Source organism: Miniopterus schreibersii (assembly GCF_964146895.1).
Source record: "Miniopterus schreibersii genome assembly, chromosome: 8".
NCBI classification, from domain to species: Eukaryota; Metazoa; Chordata; class Mammalia; order Chiroptera; family Miniopteridae; genus Miniopterus; species Miniopterus schreibersii.
Window position 1 is genome coordinate 68,002,080 of NC_138109.1, and position 24,158 is coordinate 68,026,237.

General features: G+C 44.8%; 1 protein-coding gene across 1 annotated transcript in view; it reads right to left on the minus strand.

The window, feature by feature from the left end:
• Positions 1 to 24,158, minus strand: part of JARID2 (jumonji and AT-rich interaction domain containing 2) — a 243,027-nt gene that overhangs the window by 32,523 nt on the left and 186,346 nt on the right. The window contains exons 6-7 of the mRNA XM_081144435.1: positions 14,754 to 14,930; positions 744 to 979 (exon numbers count right to left, since the gene is read on the minus strand). Coding sequence (XP_081000561.1) covers positions 744 to 979; positions 14,754 to 14,930 — 413 coding nt within the window. The remainder of the gene's footprint in view (positions 1 to 743; positions 980 to 14,753; positions 14,931 to 24,158) is intronic.

Consider the following 24,158-nt stretch of genomic DNA (forward strand, 5'->3'; position numbering starts at 1 on the left):
CACCAGGACCTGTGTTTTCCGATCTGATTGAAATGAGGGCAGTGGGGGCAGGAAGGCAGTGTGCCCTCCCTCTGTAGAGCCCCCAGCAGGACTGAAATGTGCTCAGCGGAGTCGACACCCCGCTCACCCCACACCCCATCACACACACACAGCTTGCGGGCGGCACGCGGCATACAAGCCCATGCTCGTCCTCTGGTCAGAAGTCCTGGTGGAGAGACGCTAACTTGTCACATTAAGATGAACAGATAAACAGTTCAGGCGCATCCACTGACAGCGCAGGCAGCCTACCGGCCTGTTCCAGGGTGTAACTCATCCGCTCCTGGCCTAACCAATAATGGGCCCCAGGACTCTGTAACTCAGCTGGCACCGAGGGGAGTTCCCTTTCCAATCCATCCCAATACATGAGGCCCAACAGATCATGGCACCTAGCGACAGCAGTGCCTGCTGGGGAGGAAGGCGAGTCCACCACTGGCACTGCGTGACAGACCTTCAGAGGAGGAGGTGTGTGTGCTCACACCCCTGGCACGCAGGTGATGTTTTTCCCCCCAGCTCACCTCTGAGTATCACCTTCCTGCTTTTTGAGCCCTTGAAACATGGGTTTCCTGAGGCTACTACTCCTATTTTCCCTTCATTTGTTTAACTTGGTGACGTGGGACAGTGGCATCTAGCAGGCAGGCAGGCAGGCAGGCAGGCAGCCTCTGGGCCACACTGCGGTCACCTGTGGGGGCAGGGCCAGGCTTTACCTGCTTCCGTAAGTCCTGAGCCGACCGATGCAGAGGGGGGTGGTGGTGGTTAGCAGCGGGCCCCTTGGCCGAGGAGCCCGTGGAGGGGGCCATGGGGGGCTGGGTCGCTGGAGCCTGCTCCCTCCGGCTGTCGGCCCGGTGATCACTGTGCTTCTCCTTGCTGGGAGTGGCCTCCTTGTTTTTGTGTTTTTGAACAGGTTCTTTCTCCCGTGATGACCTGCTGGAACCGTTGAAAACTGGGAAGAAAGAACGGAAGGATCAAGTCACAACACTGAGCATACTGCCATGAAACCTAAACTTTCTGAGGTTAGAAAGAGTGAGAAAGGCAACTTTCCACACATCAGGTCTCACCACACTAACAAAGCAGCCCCAGGTCAGAGCACTCCAGCACCAGAAAGCAGGGGCGCACTGGAAAATTACAGGCCTATCTTAAGATATTTGCTTTGCTTGAAATGACTGAAAAGCCCATTTTTAAAGATCCCTACCAAGAAACCCCAGCAGCCCCCAGAATATCAACATCATGCCTTAACCACCCAGAAAAATTAAAACAAAGAAACTAACACCAGCAGTCATTCCAAGAACAGGAGTGCGTCGTGTACAAAGAGACAGGGGATCTGGAGTAAGATAATATGTTCTCAGACTTAAAGTTATGCAATTTGAGACTGAAGATCTGCCAAAAATATGGGTCAGGGATGCAGCTGCCTGGCCTGGCCCATCTATGACCATAGACAGAGGAGAGAGAGGGGCAAGGGAGCATGGAGTCAGGCCCCCTTCTATTCCAGGAGCCGTAACAGCAGCAACAGCTAACACAGGTGTGTGCTTCTCATGAGCCAGGGAAATGCTGCTAATGCTGTGAGTGCACTCAGCCTATGACATCTCATTGTGCCCGTTTTATAGATGAAGCCAGAAGGCATGGAGAGGATGAGCGCCTTGCCCAGGCCACGCTGTCTGTGTCACCAGCACATACCCACGCTCCCCTCCCTGACTGCTCCCCCTCCACCCCATGGCTCTCAGTCAATTTCCAACATGCATGCTGGGTCCCACCCACTCAGGGAGGTCAAAGGGTCCAGCAGTGCTCAGAGTCCACTCCGAGGATGCTGCTCTGGTTTTTTCTGCTGTATAGCTAGGACTTGCAAACCTAGACAGACATCAGGTCCGGCCACTCTCCAGGAATCAACGAGCCTTTCCCATCTGTTCCCCTCGCACCCACAGGTCTCCTCTCCACTCACACAGTCCCAGTAGGCATAGAAGGAGGGCCACCCTGCACCTCATACACTCTGCCGGACGAGCCTCAGGCAGAGCCACGCGGGGAAGTGAGAGGGAGCCCCTTTAGCTGTCACTGTGAGAAGGCTCCTGGTGTAGTTCCTGACAGAGGAAGCCTTGAGAGATCGCTGTGCCTACCCACTCATCGGGCACCTCCCGCTGCGGGCCAGCCCCTTCCCCCGCACAGAATTCCAGGCAGAGCTCACGACCTGACTGGGCCGCTGTAAAGAGAACATTCTCCCTCCTTTGAGCTGAAATCTCTTCCTGCTGGCTTGAAGAAGCTGAAGTCAAAGTCCCCAATACCTACCTGCCCTTCGAAGAGTTCATGCACACTCCTCTCTCTTGAGGGGTCTCTCCTCCAGACCTGTACCCACAGTTCCTTCCACACACTCTCTTTCACCTTTCACCTCCATGTTAAGTGTCCTTTAAATTACACTTATGCCTTATAGGTTGCAAATATCGTCCTCTTATTTGTCATTTGCTTTTCCACCCCTTGTGTTAAATCTGCTAGCCCATTTTCAAAAGGTTCTTTGCCTTTATGTAAGTCTAGAAAGCCTGTCCTTATTTTCAAATGGTAAAATATTTGAAATATCCTCTAAGCCTCTTCCTAATAATTTGGGATGCAATTGGTTAGATTTACCTCTGTAGTCCAGTTGTCATTACTCTATATATGGTAACCACCGAGATTTACATTCTCACATCTGGACTGCATGTGAACAAGCCCCAGTGATCACATGTTCTAACTAGGAGCTCGGCACTGAGGTAAAGACCACGCCACATCAAATATGGTCTGGGAGTCTGTGTTGTATGAGGTTCTACTGGATGTTCTCAGTTATAGAAAAATGAGAGTTCCAAATGGTTGGCATTTATTCTAAATGCAAGTAACTGCACATTGTCAGAAAGTATCAGTCATACCCAGGCTGGCAGTGTCCGTGCTTGCTTTCAAGACACATTAAAAGCAACATACTTCAATGTGATTAAAAATCAAGCCAAAGAACATGAATCTAGGCAATTCCTGACCATTCACCCATTTTCTACAGCAGTGAACACAGCTCCTTTATTGGAACATGGCACAAGAAGTCATTTTTTAAATCTCAAATATTTCATACTCCTCCATGCCTTGTTCCAGCCATTGGGATGTGTATCAAGGTGCAGCCTGCTATTAAAGAAGTACCAGCTCCATAATGACATATCTTTGTTCGGATTAAAAAAAAAAAATTCTATGGGTATTCATGACACTATATGAGCAGCAAAATTCCCAGCCCTGCTGTTTAAGAACTGGACCAGTTACTTGCACCCTCAGTTTTCTCATCTGTAGCCTGGGATAACAGGGGATCCTGTACGGGGATTACCTAGCATAACGTCTGGGGCTCAGTAGGCACTTAACATTGGGGATAAGTTATCACTGCATGTTTAAAAGGATGTCTCAGGTTACTACATCAGCAGATTGTGGCAGGCTCTCCTCCAGCCCCGCCCACCCTACAGATACAGTATAAAGAAGGGGTTTAACAGAGGGAAGGCTGGCCTGAGCAGGCCTGTCACCACCTCCTACTTGAACTAGCTGCCACTGGTTGCCTCCCAGTATCCATCTCATGGGAGAAAGAGGTGCTGCCCAAGCAAGGAGAAATGCAATGCTAAAAACACCCCACATCTCTACCAGCTTAATGAGTGACTTCAGTCTTGGGAGATCCCAGAGTCCTTTTCAGGGGATCCCCTAGGTCAAAACTGTTTTCATAATTATACTAAGCTATTATTTGCCTTTGTCACGGAGCTAACATTTCAATGATGGTGATGCCTAAAGGTGGATTAGCTGTCAGGGACATGCAAATCAAAAGTACATGAGAGCCCAGCTGACGTGCCTTAGTGATTGAGCATTGACCTATGATCCAGGAGATCGTGGTTCAATTCCCTGTCAGGGCACATGCCCAGGTTGCAGGCTTGATCCCCAGTGAGGGGCATGTAGGAGGCAGCCAATCAATGACTCTCTCATCATTGATGTTTCTATTTCTCTCTCTCCCTTCCTCTCTCTGAAATCAATAAAGACTTAAAAAAAAAAAAAAAAAGTACATGAGAGCCCTGGCCAGGTAGTTCAGTTGTGAGAGTGTCGTCCCCATACACCAAGGTTGTGGGTTCAATCCCTGGTCAGGGCACATAAAAGAATCAACCAATGAATGCATGAATAAATGGCACAACAAATCGGTTTCTTTCTCTCTCTCTAACCAATTAAAATGTGCAAGAGATTCCACTCCGTACCCACTAGGATGGCTATGCTCAGAAAGACAAGTGATGGAGTGTTGGTGAGGGCAAGGAGAAATTGAAGCCTCACACACCACTGGTGGGAATGTAAAATAATGCAGCCACACTGGAAAACAGGCTGGGGGTGCCAACGACTGGATGAACTCGATTACTCAGAGAAACAAACAGGGTATTATCTGTCCATAAAAAGGATTCAAGAATCGATAAATGCCAAGGCATGAAACAATCTTAGAAGCCAATGACAAAGGTCGCATACTGCATGGTTCAATTCATATGAAATGACCATAACAGGCCTAATGGATATAAGGTTTTTCAGGGGAGACAGTGCTAAAAAATGTTTTAAAGTTGATCATGGTGAGGGTTTCACAACTTTGTGAATATACTAGAAGCTACTGAATGGGTAGCTTTTAGTATATGGGTAAATTTTATGATAGTGTGAATTATGTCTCAATAAAACTATAAAATATATATATATTTTTATAAAACTATAAAATATATATATAAAACAACAAAGGTGGGCAAAAGGGCTGTTGCCTTAACAGATCAATGCAGTGGCACCAAACTATATCAATAATTATAGTCCTCACCCAGCTGGCATTGCTCAGTGGTTGAGAGTCAACCCATGAAGCAGGTCACAGTTCAATTCCCGGTCAGGGTACATGCCTGGGTTGTGGGCTCAATCCTCCCACCACCCCCCCCGGGGGGGGGGGGGGGGTGCAGGAGGCAGCCGATCAATGACTCTCTCTCTCTCATCATGATCTTTCTATCTCTCTCCCCATCTCCCTTCATCTCTGAAATAAAATTTAAGAAACATAAAAGCACTTCTCCTGTATACCAAAACATGACTATTTCCAGGGAAAGGCACTTGCAAGACTGTTTAAGCTGCATGCTAGCTGCTTTTTTCATGGAATGCCATTTTTTATTTGAAAGAACCACCAATACAGTTATTTGTGGGCCATTTTCTCAAAAATGAATAAAGTAAGCCTGTCAAGGAAAATAACTAGTAGTTATTGCTACCAATGATAGAATGCACAATTTCAAGCAAAAAATTACAATTCTGAAAAACCTATACCTGCCACCATGAGTCTGACAGCCTCTGACACTTAAGGACTTTCTGATGAGGTGGGTGGAGCTGTGGGGCTCTTTGATCCCACACATGAAAGGTGCCAACAATTGGAACAGGTGCATAACTCAGTGAACCATTATTTGCCAAACGATCAATACCTGATATTGCAAAATCATGAGTGGGTAAGAGATCCGTTCAAAGTAGAAGGCAAACCAATGGACTGTAATAGAACCGTGTGAACAGTTCACTGATATAGGTTCAGGATCCTGTAACAACTGACCTTTAAGAAACTAGCATTGGTTGACTATGGAAGGAATGTCAAAGAATAAAATAATCTACAAAGGCTCCTCCCCTTTCCAGTTGCGTATCTGAGACTGACTTTCTTCACATACGTCAAATAAAAAGGAATACTGTGAGAATGAATACAGAAGCAGACAAGAATGTACTTAAAAACATTTGAAGAGCCCGGCCGGGCGTGGCTCAGTGGTTGAGCGTCGACCTAGGATCTGAAGATCTCAGTTCAATTCCCAGTCAGGGCACATGCCCGGGATGCGGGCTCAATCCTCAGTTGGGGGCATGCAGAAGGCAGCCGATCAATGACTCTCTCATCATTGATGTTTCTATCTCTCCCTCTCCCTTCCTCTCTCCGAGATCAATATTTAAAAAACAACAACATTTGAAGAGATTTGCAAAACTGAAGCACAATGTTAACTCTCCTCACCTATAACTTCTTGGTTTTGGAATCTAGTCCCTTTTCATAAAAATCTTATTTATGTTAACATGTAATGGGTTTTATTTTTAAATGAGTAAATATTTTTAAATTTCCTCAGTTATAATTTTTTTTTGACAGGGAATCAAACCTTGATCTCCTGGATCATAAGTCAATGCTCAACCTCTGAGCCATGCCAGCCCGGCTCCTCAGTTATAATTTTAATATGATAAATACAATCCACATTACTAAAAGCCTTTTGGGGGTCCCTCAATAAATATGAAGAGTAGAAAGGGGTCTTGAGACCAAAAAGCCTGAAACTGCTGGGCTGGACTGCCTTTCCCAAGGTCAGCTACACTGTGGTGGTTCCCAGAGGCTTCGATGGGCCTCATACTTATACCTACGCCTACCAGCTGCCCAAAAGCTCAGGCTCTGAGACAAAGTTTCCTAAATTTGAATCTGCAGAAATCATCTGCGAACTATTTGACCTTGAGCTGGTTACCTACCTGAACCTTAGTTTCCCCACTCACTATCTATCTCACAGGACTGCTGGAGGATTCCATGAAATATTCATCTAGGAAGGGGTGTGAGCAGGGCAGGAAGCGAGTGCTGGGTAATTGGCAGCCTGCTAGGATCACGCTGCTTCCAAAGATGTCAATGGTCAGGCATGTAAGCAGGGCATCGACAGGACAAAAACAGTGCTCACAGTCCTACATCCCTCCCTTGCCAAATGAACACAGGGCAAGGCCAGTTGCAAACTAGGAATCAAGGAAATTCATTAAGAGTGGCACTCTGGTTAACCAGCAATATCTTTCTGAGATGGGGCATGGAGGACAGCACTACCGAGATCCTTCCTCAGCACTATCTGCACCTGAAACAAAATGCAAAAGTCTGGTTCTAGTCTAATGCCTTGGAGGAGTCTCGCCCATCACCTGCAACAACTCCACAGGAAGACGCTCTGGAAAGGTGCTGTGGGGAAGGCACCCTGGTGACAGAACAGGGGAACCAGAGGGGTCAGAAAGGCAGGTGCCATTAACATCACACACCAAATTCTACTAAAGACCATTTTGATCAAATAATAAGAAAAATACAAAAATTAAAAGCTGAATAAAATTAACTTTGATTTTAATTTAAACAAAACAGTGAGATAGTTTTCAAATCAATCTACCTTCTGTAACCATCTTACCTTGCTATTTTACAGGCGTGATAGACCCAAATGGCAAAACCAGCCAAAAAGTCAAATCATGTGTTAAATGGGAAGAAAGGGGGAGGGAGGTCTGGGCAAAGACGATGGAGCCAGAGAAAAGGTATATTTTGTCCTCAACAGCTCATTAATTTTAAGTGTCGTGGGAACCTGTCAGTTTTACCCCTCCAACTAATTATCTTTTGTCTTCATTTGTAAGATTCTCAAGAAAGGGAGAGAAGGGGAAACAAAAAAAAATGTTCACTCTCACAGGGAAAGACTAAACCCTGGAACGTAAGAGATAGGAAGACCGAGAAAGTTAAATTTATAGAAGACCTGGGCACACTGTCCCCAATTAAAAGGAATAACTGGACTCCTTTCTTTAAGGGATAGGGAGAAAAGCATTTATCACAGTAAACTATATTAGGAAACTGAATTGTACACAAATACAAACAGCTCTTATATTAATGAACAGAGACAAATCTACTGATTTGTATACACATACTCTGAAAGTTAAATGGCCTACAGACAAGTGTTTTCACACCACAGTAAGCAAAATCTTTAAATCCAAAGGATGATATTTTGATTTAAGGTCACTTCATGCCTAAGAAGATAAGACTGGCTCCCAATAAGGGATGAAACGCAATGAGCAAGAGAAGTTACTTCAGAAACATCGACCTGCAATTCCGCGATCACCTGAGTAACAGAAAGCTACATTTTCAAGGAGGAGCTCACTCTTACAGCTCCAGGGCGGTTGTACTCAGTGACATTCCCCAAATAAGCTCAGTTCACAGAGTCAGACTGCACCAGGGTTCCTGGGGAGGTCCATAAGGCAGTCTATGAAAGCTGGTCACAGGTCTTTAAAACCCTCAGTACAGACCTGGCCTCTTGGAGTGCAGCACTTGATTTTGATTTCTAGTTCCCAGATCACCAAGCACAGCTGTACCTCCGTTTCCTGAACCACAAACCAGCTGCCTCCCCTGATCTGCCCTCCAGAAACCACTGAAGTATTTAAAATAAAGTACTCTGTGTTCTTCAGAAAAAGGAATTATGCAAATATAAGGTTGATCTTTTTAAAAGCTCCTGCCTGCTGCAACAGTGGAGACAAGACCCACTTCTGAAAGGAGTGATTCCCTTTAAACAGACAGGGATTTCCGCCTCTATGACCAGCCCACACCCAGGCACCGCAATCTCACTACTCATGGTGCTAGTGAAAACACCTCATCTGAACACCAGGAAAGAATCCTGATGCTTTTATTAGGTGAGTCTTGCTTGACGCCTGACAAAAGTTATATGCTCTCCTAAAATGACTCAGTGCCTCACCCAAGCTAACAGGGTTCTGAAGCCTTCACCTGACAGAGAAACATGGACAAGAGTCACCACTGAACGCTGGGCAGAGATGTCTGCTCACAGACACAAAGGACAGGAAGGAAATGAACACAAGGCCAGAGGACAAAACTAACCCCAAAATTACATAAAATAAGACCTGCTTCCAGTCCCACCCCAAAACAAATCCAAGGGACAAAAAGAGAATCATTGTGAATAAAGAAGAATGTGTCACAGAAAGGAAAAGAGAAGCCCGACAAGTTTCTGATCCTGAGCCAGATATTTAAATGTAAGCTTCATGTCATTACAAGGCGTCCTGACTTGGGGAAGACAGACTCCATCAATTGCCTGGCATCAAATCCTTGTTACTGTACAAAAGCCACACTTGCTCCCTGGAGCCAGTTCAACTTTGAGTCACTATTGTCTGAAAACAATGGAATGTCTCCCAACCTGTGCCAGCAGTTCCAAAGGATTTTAATGCAGCCAGTGTGAGTGCTGTAACCCAGCCTGCCCTGGGCAAAAACTTCTCCACTCACTCAGCGACAGCAGCAGGGCACGGGCACCTTTAAGGCAGCAGAAGCCCCCTTGTGATCTCACAGCACAGCTCACCCACTCTGGGCACCAACCTCAAGCAGAAATGCAAGAAACAAACCTGACAGCAATTCCATGACCCCAGACTCCAGCATCACATGCCTGAACTGCTGGATTACAGGGCATTTGCAAAACCTCTCCTGAATTTCTACACAGCGAAATCCTAGCTCTTTGGTTGTACATAAGACAGGAAAGAAATCCATTAAAAAAGATTTTTAAAGCAAATTGAATTTTCTTTTCTATGTCAGAACTTAAATTCTGTAAGTCATAGAACATATGGTTTTTTAAAATCAAAATTTGGTTGCCACTGACCCCAAATCTAAAATTGTGAATAGTTATGTGCAATGATGTAAAATAACTGCCATAGTTGGATAGAATTGCCATTTAAACATGTTTCTTACATATGTTCCTAATAACTTCTGATACTAAAGTTTAAAAGGACATATGACCTTTAAAAGAATATAAAGGTCAGGGCAACAGAAAGACCATAAATCAGGATGAATAGTTTTTGTCATTGAAAAATGGTTTATTGGTCCACTTGACCCCGACAGGAGCTGAGGAAAGGACAAGACTGACGGCCCGAGGCTAGCCCCACAGCCTGTGCCCACATCAGTTAGCTCCAAGGCATTTGCATTCTCCAAAGTAGCAGGGGGGAGAAACATCCTGGCAGTCAGCCTTTGGGGACAGTGGGCAGAGGTTAGAGGGAGCTCATGCTCTGTCAGTCTCAGAAACAAGACAAAGAGCACAGACCTAGGGGTTATACTCAGGGGACACACACATTCACTCCTGAAGGAGAAGCGAATCAAGTGCCTTGCGGTTTGGGGTTTCATGAAACCCCGTATTCAAGGGGATGGCCAACCACATCTGAGTGCATGGTTCTGGCCCACCTTGGGATGAACAAGACTAAATATTCACAGCACACGGGGAGAGAGGCACCTTGAAAATGTGTTCAATTGGAAGGCAGCCCATATTCACACGGTCAGTTACAGAAGAATTGGCAATTTTCAGAATAAAAGTATTTTACAGAAAAGCTAAATACAGAAATATTTGCATTGTAATAAGGATTGTTTTCAAGGTTCTCCAAATAAATATCAGAGGTCTGCCATCCTATCACATACACCTCCATCTCACCCTCCAACCAAGAAACAAATGACTTTCAAAAACTCCACGTGCACATTTTACAGTCTCTGGAAACAACACAACTCCCAAGTGACTAAAGATTCCCCTTAAGACAGGCCAGATGAATTTAGCTGAAAACATTAAATATCGAGCAGTTTGGTGAACAGCTCAGCAATTCAATTTACCATGTGCATGATATAAACATACCCCAGCCAACTATGGACAACAAAAGTTCCAGGAATCGAACACATGATACTAATTTCTTCACAACTGCAGGGTATTATATTCTTTAGAAGAGTCATGAGCATGAGCCCAGTCACAGGAGAGCAGCCAGTACCCCCTCTCCAGGACTCCTCAAGTGTCAGGCACTGTGTATCTGTCACTCATTCAGTCTTAACAGACTCCTGTTTATCGCTAACAGGCCATAATGCTCACGTTATGGAATTCGCCCTTTTAAAGTGTACCGCCCGATGGCTACCTGCATATTTACAGAGCTGTCCAACCATTACCATCCTGTAAATTTAAAACATTTTCATCATCCCAAAATGAAATGCTATGGCCATTAGCGGTCACTTCCCATTCTCCCTCCTCCCCATCCCTAACCCTAATGGAAAAAGCCGGTGTTAATCAGCATTTTACAGACAGGGAAACTGAGGTTTAAAGAGGCTGAATAACTGACCCAATGACACCTGGGCAGAAAGATATATCTGAGCCAGAAGCACCACCACGGGCACATGGCCTAGTCCATCACTAAAACTGGCACCAGTACCTTACCACAGAAGAGAGGGCTCTCACAGTCCCGGGAAGAGGCATTCACACACTAAATTCTGAAGGGTGCTGGTCAGCTGAGGTGTAGGGTGTGCGTGCATGCACACATGCACCCCAAAGAGTCTGCATGGACCAGTGGAACAAATGCTTAAGGAAAAAGAAGAAATGAGGACGGGCCGATGTTCCTGATGGACAGGTGTTATTGGGAACCTTCAAGCACACTTGAAACAGCTCCTCTGGTAAGGTCAATAATGTCACATGCTCACAGTGGTTAACAGGCATCTCTCAGCCCTTACTGTGTGCCAGGCATTTACACATACTAACCTTTCAGGATTCTTTTTCTCAGTTAATCCTCACCTCAGGATATTTTTTCCACTGATTTTTTTTTTTTACAGAGTGGAAAGGGGGTGGGGTGGAGTGGGAGGAGAGAGAGAGAGAAACGTCAATGTGAAAGAGACACATCAATTGATTGCCTCCAGCATGTGCCACAACCAGGACCAGGGATCAAGCCTGCAACCCAGATACGTGCCCTTGACCAGAAACTGAACCTGCAACCCTGCAGTGCAAAGGCCACCGCTCTAACCACTGAACCACACCCTCCATGGCCCAGGATTCTTTTATTGGTTAAAATGTTGTTCTAGGGGTCCAGATTTTTTCAGTCACATGTGGTGGTAATGAAGACAGCCAACAGGCACTGTGAACCAGCTATGCACTGTTCTAACATGTATTAACTCACTTAGCTCTCACAAAAACCTATGCAAAAGCTCATATTATTTCTTCTTTAAAGGTAAGAAAATTAAAACACAGAAAGCTTGCCTGAGGTTGCAGTCATGATGGGAAGACAATCACCACGCCGAGCAGCCCGTGTGCAAAGTGCTGGGCTGTTAGGAATAAATACTGTATAACCTGACCCTCTATGGATGGCTACTCTTAAAAACAAACTCCCAGCCCATATTCCAACTTTTTAAAATACTCACTTGCCTCAACAGGAGAAAAAAACAAAAAGAAACTGCCAGAGGTTAAAGAAAGGTCAAGAGGATGCCCCATGAAAATGTCAATTGAAAAAAAGCATTTATCAGCTAGAGAGCATCTCCTTACTGCACAAAGCCATGGTAGGGCCCTGGTCCTGCACAGCCACCCCTCCACCACCTAGACCGAGGGGTCTGAATGTACCTCGGAGGCCACCAAGCAGAGCAGAAATGTGGTCAACTCAGCCCAAATGATTGCTTTCTGGCCCTCCCACAACATGCCCCCAGTGTGAATCCAAAAGCAATTAAATCATTAGAGCTGGGAGTCCAATGACATGCTGTTTAAAAAGTCTTCGGAGAAATGTCCCTGTTCAGAAAGAGATGAGCACACAAAGGAACAATGGTCTCTGCTATCCCTTCCTTTTTCCTAAGTGCGTAAAAGCATTTGAAGAATATACAATACGTGGCTAATGTGAGCAATGAACTTTAACCAAGTTCCCTCTGCAAAGGATGACGAGCGCCTCACCACAATGACAATGCTGAGGGAAAAACAAAGCCAAATTCAATCCAAACAGACATATTAATTCCTCTGGTCTACCTCATTTAGCCTACTGGGAAAAAATCACAAACTATGAGAACTTTTCAAAAACTACGTCATTTCAAATATCAACTTCTGACCTAAATACACACAGAGCAGTGTTTTGATTGTGCTGTTCTGTTTCCAGATAGTGATGACCTCCCCTAAGGGCATTATCATCAGGACCATCTGAGGTTCTGTATATTAAGAATATTTCGCAAACTCTGAAGAGTTGAAACAGACGTTGCTGGCCGCAATGTTATTTTAGCCCTTAAGTGTGAACCCAAGGTTTAAAACCCGGGTAATGCTGCCTTTGTCATTTCAGATTATGTATTTTAATACACAAGTCCATTTCCATTAGGATCCTCAGTGGATTATAAAAGAACATCAGAGTCCTGTGTAATTTTTGTGAAATTCAACATCTGCCTGGGGACACCAGGCTCTTGCAGGAGACTACTGGGGTCAGGCTCCTGCCACAAGGAAGCCACGTGCTATCCCAGACAGGCCCCACGAGACACCGACTGCAGCACAGGGCGCAGGGTGAGCTAGCTGGAGAGTGTTCGCTCCTGGCTCCTGCTCCAAAGGGAACGCCTGCTGCTTCACTCGGCTTCCAGTTTTGGGAACAGACAAGATAAAGTGGGGCAGCATCAGCAGTTTGGTTTCTAGTTTCTTCAAATTTACGCAGCCTAAATAAAACTCCTCCTGGACATGTGGCCCCGTCACGCCTTTGGGCCAAAGCTGCTCCGTAATAGTGTTAAGTTTTCCATATTTTGTTTTCTGTGGATTTCTTTTGCCACGTTTCAGTGCGGGTGACCCCCGGGGGAGGATGCAGATGTTGCTCAACTTCCTGACATGACTCAACACCCCTGGCATACAAAGTAGAGAAAAGCACCAAGAGAAATACCGTCACAGAGAAGTACGAAAAAGCAGCTTCCTCTCCACTTTCTTGTGTGAAAAAAGTCAACAATCCCAAGGCCCAGCTTGACACCACACAATTACTCTGCCCTCATCCAGGTTACTCGTTAGAAAATCTACTCTCACACTTGCCCATTCTTCACCCAAGTCAGAAACCAGAAGGAAATGGAGATACTGTCTCTAGGTTTTACTTTTTGGAAAATTAGGCATGGCAGGGAAAGAAAGAGCCCTCGCCTCATTCACAAACTGTGCCCCACCTTGTCTTTCCACACTTTAATCTCAAGAATGATGCTGATGCTCGTCAGGCACCCTCTAAAATCACAGAATGGTGGGTGAGGGGTAGGTGTGGCACAAGACAAGAGCACCGTGGGCCACCTATGTGGCAGGTGTCACACTCTGGGCCCTCTAATGCATTCTGGAGAGTGGCAAGTCCAACTGCTCACTGCACGGCTCGGATGCCCTCTGACACCAGCCCACTGTTCATTAGGAAGCAATTAGGCATCGGCACCTGGAAAATCTAATCAAGCTTAGAGCTTGGCAGGTGCTCTCAGAAACAGAAAAGTTGTTTTCTAAACGTGAAGAAGGCCTCCTCTAAACTCCAGACAGAACAAGTAAGTTGGCTAGGGCAGGTCCTGGGTAAGCCTGGGGTTTCCTTTCTACACTACGTCCACCTGCTAAAATCATAGTAAACTGATCACAAAACTTTCTTCATGAAATCTTGACCACCCAATTGGATGAAATCTCTTCCGATTCCTAGTATCTACAGCTCTTATGGAATTTATCATCATCTCCACAACATAACAATACCTATACTCATCTTGACAATCTATTCATCTAGAACAGATTTGACTATACTGTTATACTAATCTCTTTGCCTTAAAGTGCCCTGCACTTAGAGAAGTACACTTAGAGAACTAGCTTTACCACTAACAAGCTATCAGCCTTCATCGCCATCTTCTCAACAGATGATCTGTTCCAGCTCTCTCACCCAAAGCTTTGGATTTTTTTTCTCCCCCCCCCCAATATGTTTTTATTGATTTGAGAGAGAGAGAGAGAGAGAGAGAGAAGGGAAAAGGAGAGAAACATGCATCGGCTGCCTCCTGCACGCCCCCTACCGGGAATCGAGCCTGAAACCCAGGCCAGGGGCCCAGACCGGGAATTAAACCGGCAACCTCTTAGTGCACAGGACATCCAACCAACTGAGCCACACGGGCCAGGGCTTTATATCTTTTTCTCTTTTTTTTAACTCAACATCGACACTGAACCTACCATGCCCATTGTGGACGTGCTTGTGGGTTTTTCCTTTCCTGGGGGTTGACTGGCATGAAGATGAAGCATTGTTGGTGGCTGTTTTGACGTCTTCTGTCTCATCATCTTCCTCCTCAACGTCTTCCTCATCCTGAGAGCTTCCAAAATACACCATGCTATTGGGCAGCGCAGGAGAACCTGGGAGGTTTAAGAAAGAGAGCTCATCGACACAGGCCTGGATGCTCAGCCTTTCAGAAGGAGCACTACAGACAGACATCTACTAAGTTACATGCCTAAGTCCTCATGACTGAGCAGACAAAACAAAGTATTCATCTCTACTGCCATTTTTACTTATTTTTCAAATACCCTCCCCCCCGAAATATCCTCCATCTGCATCCTTCTAACAGATTTCGAGCAAAATTCCCCCAGAGGGGGATGATACCATTCACCAAATATAACAAAGCAAAATTTTTTAAATTTCATCTGAATAGTCTGGGGATGGAGGGAAGACCACCAAAGATTGAATTAAGAAAAAGAAAAAAAAAAAAAAAAATCAATAAAATAACAACATCTAAGCACAGTGTTAAGGACAAGAGATTCTTCTGGGTTATTGCCCAAAATAACTTCAATCTTCTTCCTCATAAAATATTTCTCGGACAGCTACTACCAAGTAGTAGAAGAAGTAATAAATATGTGCAATTCATTTCTTCTCTTGCCCACTTTACTGTGAATGAGCTAATACTCTGGTCTATCAATAAAGATATAAGTAATCAATTTGCTCTCCTTCCCAAATGGAGATCTCACACTACATTCGTAATGGTCAAAACCATTCCTGTCCAAATCAAAACTATATGCTGCAACAAGGAGGTGGGAACGAACAAGCAGCAGCAGGGGCTGGAGTGGCAAACCAAACACCCACCTGCAGAAGTGCCACAGAACAGATACCTCCAGTACCTTTCCCTTTGCTGCAGTGATGACCTTCCAATATTCAAAAATTATGTGGGTCTCACCACTGGGTGGAAATGAAACTCCAAAGGGATGTATGTAGCAAAAAAAAAGAAAAGACCCTCGGTGGCTAACAGAATTGGATACAGTCTGACAAACGCCATTTCCAGGGTTTTGTGTATGTGTCCCCCCTTCCTCCCACCTTTTGATTGTGTCCAATTAGAAGCAGGGTTTCAAGATAAGAAAGGTTCTTAAAACTGACTTTGGGGGGAAATCATTTAATCATATAAGAGTTAGAAAGGAAATATCTAGACATATTTCCACTGGAACACCATGTCCACTCTTGCTCTAAGTAGTTTCACAATAAGCACAAGACTGACGATGACGGGAGGAAAACAGGGGACGTGTGACCACTCCAGCTTCCTAATCAGAGCTTTTCAGTCAGGACTCGCCACTCACAGGTAACATACCAACTGTCGGGTCCTTCTGTCCTAAATCTAACTTTATAACTACTTAAGAAAAGCAGGAGGAACTTTTGTCATTTACTGAAAAGGAGTTTTTAGTGAAAAAGAAATTTAACCATAGGCTGCAACTCATACTAGTGTATAACATGACATAAGCAGTGCATGTTACACGCTACCAGATAGAGCGGGAACTTCAACACCTGGAAGTTATGAACTCAGCAGTTAAATTTCCCTCTTTGGTAAAATGAAAGGGGAAAGGTTAAATAATCTCTTCAAATTCCTTCAGATCAAAATATCCATGTCTAATTTCTCCTAAAGAAGAAACTTCCTACACTATACCTCAAACGCACTGACTGGTGGTTGAAATCAGAAAGCTGGGCTAGTCTCGAGAAGAGGTTTCTGTGCAGGCCCTGCAGTAACTTCAGCCGCCGACTCTGCCACCTGTTGGACGGAAGCAGGGTTTGGGCACATCTTTCAGGAAATAAGCCATTGCCCCTCCAGGCTTCCTCCTCCTTCCCACAGCAGAAAATGCAATAAATTCTGCAACTGAGGCCATGTGGGAGTAATGTGAAAATAGGGGAAAGACTCATGAAAAGATTCTGTTCCAAGAGAATCAGGTAAAACCCACTGGAACACATGAGAGAGGAAACTGGGAAGTAACTTCCACTAAGGGTATTTTAAAATCTCGATGTTGGGTGAGCAGCATGAGGCAACAATCACATTCCTTACCCTCAAGATATGGAGAGGATGGGGAGAATATTAAGTTTATGTTCCCAAGAACTAAAATGGAGAAAATGTCAAGAAGCTCAATTCAGCATCCAAGTTTCATTAATATCCTAAACAAAGTATATAGGGTAGTATCTTCAACAAAAGCAGAAAACAACCAATCTTCTTAATAGATTTGTTTTAATAGCTTCTCAGGAAATATAAATCAACTGAAGTAAGCCACTAGGTATTCTAAAAGAAAGCCAGAGGCTAATATTAGAGAAATGTAAAATAGGAAACAGACAATAATAAAGAATAGAAGAGGCATCCAGCCAGCGTGGCTCAGCGGTTGAGCACCGACCTGTGATCCAGGAGACTGAGGTTCAATTCCTGGTCAGGGCACACGCCCAGGTTTCAGGCTCAATCCCCAGTAGGGGGCGTGCAGGAGGCAGCCGATCAATGACTTATCATTGATGTTTCTCTCTCCTCTCTCTCTCTCCTCTCTCTCTCTCTCTTCCCCCCCCCCCGCCCAATCAATAAAAATATATTTTTTTTAAAAAATAGAAGGGGTTCTGAGGGATTCGCTCTTCAACTGAAACTTAGACGAGTACAAAGTCTTTCTGATGGGACTGGCTCTGCAGTCAGAAAGGACACAATTTCTTCTAAGTATGGGGGCACAGGGGACGGAAGCAGATTGCCTTCCATTAAAAAGGTGATTTGAGTTCTATTCAGGTGATTAACATGTTGGTCTGGATATAAGGTAAAGCATCAACAAAGAAAAAACAGCAATGAAGGGTTCTTACACCAGATGGGGGAGGAAGAGGCTAGGATAAAAAAGGAAGGAAGACTCCTGGGAGAAGGGAAAAGTGGAGGAGAAAGATCACTGCTCCGTAATAATCAGCTTCAGGTGGGGAGGGGCGTCGACTACTAACGGCCCTTAGTTCAAATATCAGGCTGGCACCCACTCTTTCCTCTGGCAGGCACCACTCATCAGGATCACCACTCTCCCTGGGTATGGTTAACTCTCCTTCCAGGTTTTGTTCAAGAAGCCACTGACAACCCATAACCTGCGCACCAGGAGTGGCCTCATGAACCGTTAGCCTCTCCCCACAAGGAACAGGCCTCCAGAACTTGAATGAGCCCCTGACACCACTAGTCAAACTGAAGCAACAGAAGAGACTAAATCCTACAGATTCTAATGCTGTGGACTCCAAAGCCCTGTCTCAACGTAGCTGTTGTAAACCTCTCTAAGACCCCATTGGCATGTACGTTAGCAAAGTAATGGAGAGGCCAAGCTAGCAGTGCAATCCAGGAGAAACCACAGCACAAAAGCAGCTTCTTTCTCTCTCGTTGAGACAAAACCAGTACAAGTTTCTCATATTTCATAATCAAGACAACTGTAATATGCTAATACCTAGAAGATAACTATATAACAACCTCAGATATATTAAACAAAAAGCATCTGAGAAGCCAAACCTAGTTACAACATTCATATGGAATGTATTTCTTTTAGCTTTGATAAAAGCTCGATCCTCTAATTTACAAATAAGTTTAGAGGAGGGACCTGCTAGACAGACAGACAGACACACACACACACACACACACGATGGAAAGGATATTTTAAGACCCTAACAGCACACAGAAGTCTGGGCTATTTATCACTGGTGGAAAATTACCCCACATTCCTCGTTATCGAAGGGGTGAGTGGGTATATTACATAATCATATTAATGCTGAGTCAACAGAAATTTAAATTAATATTTAGTATCTGAAAGTAGAAGTGTGTTTTTCATTAAAAATTGTTTGCAACTTACAGATCCTGGCACATAAGAGGTAAACTTCATCTCTAGAAAATTGATTAGAAAAATTTCTTTCCTCCAAATGTCAGCTGAGGCAAACATTTGAAAAGCTCATTATGGGTCCAGCATTCAGGAAAACGAGAATATCGCTACAGGGATAAAAGTAACTGGACTAGAGAGCTGGAAGAGACATGATTCACAACTTGAAAATGCTTCCTGAAAAGAGACCTTCCCTTCCACAGCAGGGCTCACCTACCACCTGCTCCAAAACACAGCAAAGATGTGAAAACATGAGGGTCTCAGAAAGGGCTCAGCAGACCTCGTTCGAGTCCCTCGCTGTTGAGAATGAGGTGAGGGACAGCGAGAGAGGCTGGCACACAGAATTGCCTGATGTCTCCTTTACAAACAGTAGATTCAGAGAGAAGTCATCAGTGAAAAGTGAGGATCTTACTAGGGTTCAGGATTGCATGTGTGGGTGTGGGTGTGGGTGGGGAGGGGTTTATACCCAATAAATTACAAAAGTGTATCTAGTGTATACAATTTTCAATTAAAATTACAGGCAGATTTCTCTCCTGATTATTCAAGTGCATTAGCAAATGTGGGGGGAAAATCTGAACTTGGATCAGATCAGTGGAATTGGGAGTGGAGAACGCATCTGCGCTTTGCCAAAGCCGTATTTCATTACTCTTCAGAATTAGCTGGCAATGTCTCCACAATATTTACTGAAGTGAAAACCAAATGTTTTCATCTGGACAAAAATCAAACTGTGGTATGTTACAACCACAACAGAAATCATCTTAATCCAAAAGCTTGCTTTCTCTAATTTGGGCTGTGGTTTCTATAAAACTGGATTCTTCTCCATGGATCATGTACACATACATCCCTCCTTCCCATTATCTTCCCTCTCCAGACCAGTTCTTTATCTTAACAAGCTAAACATAGCTCAGCTCTATTTTGGAAAGACCCTAAAGGGATTCCCTGCACACCATCATTTAGCTGGGGAGTCAAATTCTGTAGCTTGACCTCATAAACTCAGGGTTGGCCCACTGAGTTGACATTTTCATGACTGATCTTTAGGATACACAAAGAGAATGAGAAGTAATCAGCCCGACTATCATATTAAACTGAAAAACAAGACTTCAAAGTGAACTGGGAGGGACTGGGTAGGGGGAGAAAGACATAGTTATTTACTGATTTCCTAAGTTAGGAGAGGAAAGCTCCATCCATTGAAACTAGAGGGTCACAGAAAAACGCAGTTGCAACAACTGCCTGGGTTCATTAATCCAATTCTGTATGTACTAGGCACTGCTGTAGGCACCAGTGACTCAAACAGACCAGGTTTCTCCCCTTGCCCTGCGTACCCTGCGAACAGAGTGCCCAGAAAGGCTGGGGACAGCTGTCACACACTGATGCATCTCTCCGTCTCTTCCAGGTTGTCCTTAACAACTTACAAAGGAAGAATTTACCACAGGATTTCCCAAACTTCATCCACTCCCATATACCCCAACGTTATTGCTATATCCAGATAATCATGGGCTTCTATTTTCCTTAAAGTAATTCCCATTCATGACTCACAGGCTTATCTCCATTGTAACAGAAAATTAATTAATATCACTTCCCTTAAAGAAAAATAATGAAAATCACAACAAATATTAAAATGCTCAGCTAAAGTCATTTCTGACACCACCAGAAGTACATACAGCAGAGCCTGGGAACAGCCCTCCAAGCCAAGGCCAAAAACAAAGAGGACCCCCATTCCTCACAGAAGAAGCCTGTGCAGTGAGGCCCATCCTGGGTTTACGTTTTCTTTTTCTGTGCCTATGTCAAAAAAAGGAGAGCCAATCACTGAAAGGAACTCCACATGGAACCCAAAACAGGATAAAGCATCAGCTCAGCAGTCAGGGTTATGTTTAAGGCTCAGTTTACTTGTCTGTACAGAAAGCATTGCATCTTCAGTCATGACAACTATGGTGACTCTAAAAGCTGGAGGCAACATGCAAAAGCACCCTAAGCAACTCACACCTCAGTGGTATTATTGGGCTAAGACACGGCTCCAGTGAGAAAACCTCGTAACTATAAATTCAGACTGTCGCTTTACACAGGTAGGAGCAGAGGCAGCCCTGTCCGGTTTGGCTCAATGGTTAGAGCATCGGCCCGCACGGACTGAAGGGTCATGGGTTTGACTCTGGTCAAGGGCATGTACCTGGGTCACAGGCTCAATCCCCAGCCCCGGTTGGGGAACGTGTGGGAGGCAACCAATCGATGTCTCTCTCACATTGATGTTTCTATGCCCCCCCCCCCAAAAGAAAACAAAAAAATCCTCAGGCAAGGATTAACAAAAAAACAAAGAGCACAGGCACTCTGTTTCCTGTCTGCTTTCCTAAATGGGATAGTAAGCACGTTGGTGACAAGTATATAGGGAGGTGTGGAAATGCAAAATGAGTTCATCAGTTAGAATTTCTGAAACTTGGGAATAAGTGTATGGCCAGCCTTTTCCTCAACATTCCTCCTCTCTTCAGTCACAGCCCTTGGGCACTGGCCTAGGCACACGTGTTCCCAGGTGTGGCTATCTGATCCCACATTCAGGAAATTCCCCGCGTCAGGGCACAGGGCCTACCTGCAAGAGCCCTAAGAGGACAGGCCCAGCAATGAGAAGGAACCACTTTCCCTCCCAACAAGGTCACTTCCATGCTGACCTGGCTGACAGCAGTGAGAGAAAGTATCTTTTAATTAACAGCTGGAATACTACCTCTCCATCTTTTCCACATTGTTGTCTATACACGGGGCTTAAAACATACACAAGGACACACACATTCCATCAAATACAATGGGGTCTCTGGATCTCTTTATCTCAGTGAATCCATAAATCACACCATACAGCAGCCATGAGGGCTCAGCCTCCATCACTTCTACCCATCGAGTTTAGAAGTGGAATAAGATAGGAAGTAACTTGATCAAGAACACACGGCCACTCTCTGAACACTGAAGGCTGTGCTCGCCTCACTATGCGGCAGGTCCACAAATCACAATGGAAACAATAGTGGGGGAAAGGTCACCTTGCCTCTGGGACACAGACACCAGTAACTTCAGTGCTGTCAGAATATCTACACCTCAAGATGCTCAGCAAACAAAACAGGACTATCCCTACTTAAAAGGTTTTTCCTCATCTATGTTATATTCTCTATATGGATTTCAGAAAGGACTGAAAAATTTAAGGGAATCTCTATGAAGTAGGGAGAAAGCCAGGAATGACTGGGAGCCTGTGTCCCCAGCCACTGGCAGGGAAGGGGGGGAGGGGGGATGCTTTATCTTCAGGGAGGGCACAGCCTGGTCGGAGGCCCACTGGCCTGGAGTAGGGCCAATCCTCAGAGCGAAATGTCTTGGAGCCTTGACAACTGATCAAGGTCTCTAAACAATTAAAAGGGACCCATCCTTCCCCTCCTCTGCACTTAAAAATTCCATGGTTTCATGTTTCTTCATAACTAGCCTGATAAACTATCCTGGCAAACAAATCGCTTGCTCAGCAAAACTCAGCCAAGGAACACAAAGTCTACTGAAAAAGCAGGCACATGAAGAACAAGGCTGATCTGACTTGGAGAAAAGAGGGTAGCCACCGAAACCCTCAGGACAGTGAGACACCATTCTGGAGCAAACTCTCACTGTAACCATTTTCAAAAATTAAGATGCAACACCACTCAGAAGGATCCATCAAAAAAAGTTGTGTACCACTCTGACCCCATGCCTTCCCTGAAGAGCTCATATAATGTAAAGCGTTCCCATTTGCTCAAGGAAGTTCATTATTAGCACCATAGTGTTCCTTGCAATTGGAGGATTACTTAATTGCTTTCTAGCAGGTTAATCCCCTTTCATTCTGTGACCTCTAAATCACCCCAGGCTTTTGCATTTGCCCTACTTAAAATTTATTGTCCTCAATACCCAAAGCCAGTAAGTACTCTATCAAAATATGTGCTCCTTGCCAACAAAGCTGGCAATTGTCTTTAGAGAAACGCCACTTTTCTAGTACCTGCAGTCTGTTCAGCTGGTCTTTTAGATTGTTCCTCCTAAATTTCAAATCAAACCCTCCTCTCTGTTACATGTCTGCCTAAGCTCTCTGGGAAATGGTGAACAAGTAAAGTGTACTGGGAGGCTACCATAGGTGCCATCTGGGCCTGTTTAACTCCACAACCATGTGCTACAGACACTGCATGCCCATCCTACAAATGAGGACACCTGGGCTGAGGCTGCTGCCTCCTGCCTGCATTCCTACAATGACCCCATTGGGATGGCCTTCCTGCAGCCTCAATTCTCTGCTGAGCTGCCAGATCATCTTACTAAATAAAGGTTATATTAAGTCACCTCTCAGCTCAAGAACCTCTGTGGTGCCCTCATATCTAGCCCAGGGCCAGGAGAATCCAACACATGTAACTTCCTGGCTTTAACTTGGGGCACTCCAAGCAACACACCCCAACACTAATCCATGCCCGGGCAGGGCTTCTGCAGAACCCCTTCCCAGCCCCACCCCCTTTCTACAAGGCCAGCTCAGTGTCACTTCCTCTCTGCAGCCATCCCAGACAGCCCGGAGCAGAGCGCTACTTCCTTCCTGCTAGCAAGGTGCACATCTCCTCCCTGGAACTGTCACCTGTCTATTGCTTTGGTTTCTTTCACCTACCACACTGATACTGCTTTCCTGCTTCCAGTCTGTTTTCTAGGTGTCTGGCATATAAAAAAGATTCAATAAAAGCGTGCTGAATTAATTAGCAATTGAATGACAGCTGAACACTAAAGAGTCTCTAAGACTTGGGAAACAAAGGCAGGCGGTCCCAAAACAGAAAAGCACTGCCTCATAAAGGCTGACAGTGCGGTTCTTGACTAGGAACACCTCCCCCCGCCCAGCTCTCTTCATCCAGCAATGTGGAACTATGGCACCCAAGGTCAGAAGAACCAAGTGTGTGGGTGTGTATGTTTCAGGAATCCCCTTTGGGAATCTACCTTGTTTGCAGGGCCCTATAAAAAGAAAAAATGTAAATAAGAGAATCATTTAAACTGCCACTGCTCTGCTGTATTAAGCTTTTTAATCTGTTAATAAACACAGTCAGAACAAAGAGAAGACGACAGAATTTATTAAGAATAACAAGACTGGTGACAGAAAATAGAGCGATGGTATGAATTGCTGCGTGTACCATGCGGCACATACCCCTTCTCCGTGTGTACCAGTAAAACATACTAATTATGCCTCTGGTAAAAGACATGTGGACCCCCTTCAAAGCAGCTATTTAAAGATAAATACACTGCAGGCGAACACTTTTGGCCCTGCTGCATGGTTCATTCCTTCTCCTTCCCTTTAAATTTTAAGTCAAGATAGGAAAGGAGAGAGCCTTGCCAAACTTAGCCAAAAAGTCTCTGATGCCTTAAAAAAGATTCTTAAAGTCTCTAAAGCTTTTTAATCCTTGAACGACTGAATGGCTAGTGTGTTTACACACCTGAACTAATCCCAGTATTATTAATGGTATACAG